At 32.3% G+C, this 6077-nt stretch overlaps 1 protein-coding gene across 3 annotated transcripts in view; it reads left to right on the top strand.

Moving 5' to 3' along the window:
• The window catches only part of LOC106681413 (E3 ubiquitin-protein ligase SIAH1), a 59482-nt gene that overhangs the window by 31722 nt on the left and 21683 nt on the right, over window positions 1–6077 (top strand). For all 3 annotated transcript variants that reach the window (XM_067044651.1, XM_067044649.1, XM_067044647.1), the window contains exon 4: window positions 2501–2693. In XM_067044651.1, the coding sequence (XP_066900752.1) occupies window positions 2501–2693 (193 nt within the window). The remainder of the gene's footprint in view (window positions 1–2500; window positions 2694–6077) is intronic.

The raw sequence follows: 6077 nt of genomic DNA, 5'->3' as shown, positions 1-6077 counted from the left end.
ATGAAAAGTAGGTTCTTCAAAATCTGGATGTATTGTCAGGATGTCATCAAGACTACTGAACTGTCCAGAGTTGAGTTATTGCATTGACGTCAGATTCATTATAATTTCAAATTATCATATATATTTTTTTACTCTAAAATTTCTTATATGTGTTTTCAAACATTTTACAACTATTAATTAGATCAAAGACATAATTATACCATTAAATCTCTACTAACTGTCTTCATTACAATACGAGTATTGTTTGTTTATAACCTGCAATTAACTTTGTTATTTGTAAAAAAACAATATTAATCATTGACGAGTTTATTTTGAACCAACCTAAAACTCAATTAAAGTGAATTTAATGAATTAGAGGTTGAAGTATTTTTTCAATTCTTATTCAGCTAAATTAATTAATTTGTCTATATTTTATAAGTATTTGAAACAAGATGGAACATATAATATAATTGAGATCATTTAAATTTTGAATGATGATAATTAAAATAAGAGCAAATTTAGAAATTACACCAACTATTCTCGTTATGGTTCTATACTTTTTTCTATTGTGTGGTTGCAATAGTTTTCTATCACAAAAAATAGTTATTTCATTAATTAAACAAAGATAAAATACAAATATTACTTCATATTAAAAAAAAACAAAAAACCTTTTACTTTTGTACATGTTGGATGAAAACAAACAATAAATTTTAAAAAACAAAATAAATCTATTATAACTCTTTGAAACTTCTTTAGTCTTTTTCAGCATACTTGACAATGTTTTTGGATTTTCTTCCTCATTTTAAAGCCTTTTCTTTCTACAAAGCATTTCATTGCATATTAATTTCATCATATCTTTCAACTATTATTTAATAAAATTGTCTAAATATGTCATTAACAATTAATAAACACCACACAAATACTTTGTTTAACAAATATTATGTAGAAAATAAATCAACGTTAAAAAAACAAGTAAACAAACAATATTAATCATTGACGAGTTTATTAAAGTAATATCTGTTTTAACACAACTAATAACTATTTTATAAATTATTTTATAGTTATTTTCTAATAAATATTTTAACATTTTTACCTATTTTAATACTATTCATGCATGCCCATATTTAGAACAAGTCACGCTTACAAGTTTGTCTTGTTAAATAAAATATATAAATATATTGTCTTTTATAAGAGAAACCCCTTATTTGTTTTTAAACATTTATTTTGGATATAAATTTTAAATAAAAGATTTAACTATGGATAGATTCATAATGATAATTTGTCCTCGGTGAGGTCTGCTATTAAGTTTGAATTTTTTGAAATTCAGGCACAAGAAGCTTGCTCCTCTGTTGAATTTTAAAATGCTACAAAAAAAATCAATTTTTGATGTGTTTTATTTTTCATAATCATATCACATAAACACAACCCATGTTGCTAAGGTGAATACTCGAATCCGTTCAAATGACTATGGAGCGGGTACAGTGATTTCCTACATGTTTTGCATAATTTTAAGTCAATTACAGCCTCCTCTAGGAGGGTATATTATTACTAAGCAGCATTAAGTGCTTTCTCTGTGACGTGAAACATGCACTAGCTGTTTCCTAATGTGTTTTCTTAATTGGTGATCATACACCATAGATGTCTACACTGTTAGGCATTAATGGAGAATCTATTCCATCGACCTTTTATGCAAGTTTGACCACTCCCTGCAGCAGTGTGCTCACCCCATTGTTGAGGCTATACCTTGGTTTGGTTTTTTTATATTCCTGACACTCAATCATATGTGGTTTCTCGGGTATCATTGAATTGCTTTTGGGCCGATGTTCCCATGCTTACATGTTTTTTATATTTCAATTTGGCTTTTTGATGAGTGTTGGTCAGCATTATGTTTTATTTTTGTGATTTCGAACTTGAATCCTTTTTAAACTATATCTACTTCATACTGATGCTTTTACACTGAGTCCAAAGTTACACTAACATAAATTCTAAATGTTTGGGATACTAACTAAATTGAAATTTAGTTTATAATGATACATTCAGCACAGCAGTTCCGAAGTGTAGATTTTGCAATCATGTTTTATGGATACCCTCTCATTATCAGTGACTCAAATTCAGTGATGTAATAACATCAAAAAAAGTTGTTAATTTTTTTTTTTTTATATCATGATATATTTTATATTCTTGAATTATGATTTTTTATCTAGAAATAAGTTAAACTGAATTATAAAAATAATACTCCTCTTACACTTTATATTAGTTTTTCTATGCACAGTAAATTTTAATGTTTTCAGGATTTAAGTAAGAATTTTTGGTATTGTTTGGTCAGTGATTTTGTCAGATATAAGTTAAGTCTAAATTATAAATCCTTTATTATTGTGTTCATTTAGCTTTTTGATAATTGTTTTTTGTTGCATTAGCTGAGCTATTTTGTTACAGAATGAAAATTTGATTTTAACAAAATAATTTGATTTTGTAACCAATTATAATTTAAATGTCGAATTTGATGAATAATTGGTTTTAGGAGAAGACATAGTTTTCCTTGTCACAGATATTAATTTACCTGGTGCTGTTGATTGGGTTATGATGCAATCTTGTTTTGGGCATAATTTTATGCTTGTACTTGAAAAACAGGAGAAGTATACTGGTCATCAGCAGTTTTTTGCTATTGTGCAGTTAATTGGATCCCGCAAACAAGCAGAAGTTTTTGCTTATAGGTACTTTATTACTTAATAACTTTATACTTTATTACTTAATTTTTATATTTTTTTATTTTTATATTATCAGTGCCTAAACAACATTTTATTATTATAAATAAAATAATGTAATTATACTATCTCTTACTTCTTTTTCTACCCCTCAAACAAAATGCAAATAAATCCAGTTATAACAACCTTATAAGAACTGGATACTAGAGTGGTCGCATAAAAATATTGAATTGGTCGAAGCTTGTTATACTATCAATTAACACACAATGAATAAACACAGGTAATTAACAACAAATGTAAACGGAATTCAAAAATATAATTTTATTTTAGTTGATATAATAGCATATATACATATGCAAAAACATCCTTCTTTGTAAATAATCCAAAATATATCTCATAGGAACACAGTATTTGATTAAAAGTATGTATGTATACAATTTGATCTTTGTTTTATAATGTACAAAATAATTAACATGTGTATTTAGTAGCATTCCTAACTTCTAAAAGTTTTGAAATTTTGATTTGATTTTCAGTGGATCATAGCTGTAGTTTATGTTTTACCTTTTGAGGGTATTGTTGATTTTCTTACCTTCTCTAATTCTTCTGCAGTGAATTTACCCTGAAAAATTGGCATGTAAGATACGGATACCAAAATCGAGCCTATAACAAAAGATTTGAACCCATTACTAAGTGAGTCTCAGGAACAACGGAGATTAATGAATCAGGTATTAATGATAGCAACGCTCAAATGAAACTGAACTAGTGAGTCAAGAGACCATGTAAAACGCAACTGAAGTACTATCTAGTACATGGAATAAAATATTTGGCTACAGATAATGAAATGAAAAAGGTGCTTTAAAAATAACAATTAAGCTGGTAACAGTTGAATGCACTTTTGACAGTGAAGGAACACTAGATAACATAGAAAATCTTGAAGATTTCAAGGCTGATGAAATTCAGTGTTACAGCAAAAATCTAGATAAAGCAAGAAGAAACAGATGAAGGGTTTCAACCTGATATCAGATTTCAATTTGAAGTAGCAACTTAAAGGAATTTTACAACTGATGGCATTGAATCAACTACTAAAGGATCTACTCCAGAAGAGGATTTGACAATGGTCTCTGGAGATTTATTTTCTGATCTATAATATTTATTAAAAAAAAACCGAAATCATAAATGCCTTGAAAAAGGGAAATTAGGACAGTTGAAAGATACACAGAAAAAAACAGGTGAATAGGCAACCTTTGAAGACAAGTCTTGTCAATAACTTAGTCAGGCACATTCGCTTTAATTCATAATGTCCCCGCTCAAACATGAACGCTGTCATGTGCCAGTCTTTCGGGTGCATTGTTATCTGGTGGTAACCTGCATTTAAATCCATTGCCCTAAATATTTTTGCACCACTTAACCTATCGAGAATGTCCTCGAATCGGGATATTGGATATTTTTCATCCACTATGTTCTATTCTATTATTATTATTATGTGTTAGTTTCCTGTAATCAATGACAACCCTATATTTCTCCTTGCTATATTGCTCCTCCTATATTGCTCCCCCAGCACACTTTTTTTCTTCACTACCCACAATGGACTATCGTATGGCGATGTGCTATCTTTGATTATTCCCTGTTTTTCAAACTATCCAGCTCCTCCCTTCTGTGAGGTGTTGACACAACGCCTGCGGGTACCGCCTTTCCTTACATATGCTACCCTCTCTTATTGCAGCAGGATTTCATACACCGGTTTTCCAGATGCACCCAGCGTCTCACCTTTGTTAAAAAAAATATCCCTATATTCCTGCACGATAGCATTTCTCCAATCTTCTGCTTGGTTTATCGCTCCTACTTGCACTCTTGTCTCTGAAAAGTTGTTGGCAGATAAAGTTTCTTTCTGTCTTTCCCCCTATTCTTATGCTCCATTTTTCCTCCTTGTTCCTAACCCTCGCGCCTACCTTTCTTAACAGTGTGAGCCACCTCTTCTCAGCCTTTTGTGTTCACCTCCATTTGCTCCACCTGGTTTGTGTGTCTCCTGTGGGATACTTAAGGGCACTGCCTGGCGATGTGCCCTTCGGTTCTGCACTCAAAACACCTGGTGCATGGGCACTGAGCCACTAAATGTCCTGTCCTTCCACATCCATGGCACTTATGGTTCTCATGCCGCCTGTTATTCTTCGGTCTGCGCTGGCTTGACCATTTGTCTCCATTTTTCCCTCTTTCTCTTCCATTGTCCTTGTATTCCCATTTCATCCTTGTTCTTCTGGGCTAGCTGTAGGTTACCTTTGTCCATTCAGCCACTTCTACTTCCATCCTGGATTCCTCCTCTTGCGCTTGAATAAATCATCTCTTGAGTTCAATTGATGAAAAATTGCTCTCTTGCTAAACTTTCCTTTCTTCCCATCTCTTTGGCCAATTGTACCTTGAGGAATGTTGCCAGGAACCCTATTCTTCCGTTGTAGACATTCCTTTTTTCCCATCTCTTTGGCCAATTTTACTTTGAGGATCGAGGCTAGGAATCCCATTCTCCCATTGGCCTCCTCAACATTTACTGTTTCCCTCATTTTCTAAGTTATTTGGTTATACCAGGCGAGAAGAACCCCAGCATACTGCCCACTAAATGGTCGAGGTTTTCTCACCTCCCTTAACATTTGGAGGATGTCTCCCTCCATCGACCATCTTCTGCCTCCGAAAGCTTTCTTCAATCTTTCTTTGACTATGAGCCATTTGGTTTCTTTGCTTGTATTTGATTCAGGATACTCCTATTTATACTATACACCAAGGCCGCTTTTAACGAGTCCACATCTACTTTGTTCAGTAAGTCTTCCTCTACCTTTGCTTCTATTAGGGCTATAAGTTTTGATAAAGTGATTCAACTCACCTATCTCTCCAGTGAACCTTCCTAAATCCAATATAACTTTTCATAGGTCCTGGGAAGCAGCCATACAAATCTGCATCCATTCTTCCATTGTCGGTAGTGGTGTAAGTTCCATAACCTATGACGCTTCCATCACTGGGTTGCCTGGCAGTTGTAAAACGGCATCCCATAATATTCTTTATTGGATTATTTTAAATTTAAATGCTTATTTGATAAACTTGATGAACAACAAATAAGAGAGGGATTAGATGAGAGATAAGGGCAATAGAAAACAGAAGAAAATTTTGTTTTTTTATTTTTGAATTTTGACCTACACACTCGTTCCCAGATTTCGGCACCAGCTGCGTGACTATAGGAAAAGACTTATAAAAAAAGGAAAAAGGTAGATAGAAGTACATGCTATGAACATCAAATCAAGACTGTTTTTTGATGGATTCCACCATATATATACATAGACATACACACTGATCAGGTACTCGATCAGCTGACATTCACAGCTGACAGCCTGTAACTTATAAATATAT

The sequence above is a fragment of the Halyomorpha halys genome, unplaced genomic scaffold (assembly GCF_000696795.3).
Source record: "Halyomorpha halys isolate HHAL.00 unplaced genomic scaffold, Hhal_1.1 Scaffold337.1, whole genome shotgun sequence".
NCBI classification, from domain to species: domain Eukaryota; kingdom Metazoa; phylum Arthropoda; class Insecta; order Hemiptera; family Pentatomidae; genus Halyomorpha; species Halyomorpha halys.
Note: the sequence above shows the minus strand (reverse complement) of the source record. Positions and strands in the feature narration are given on the sequence as shown.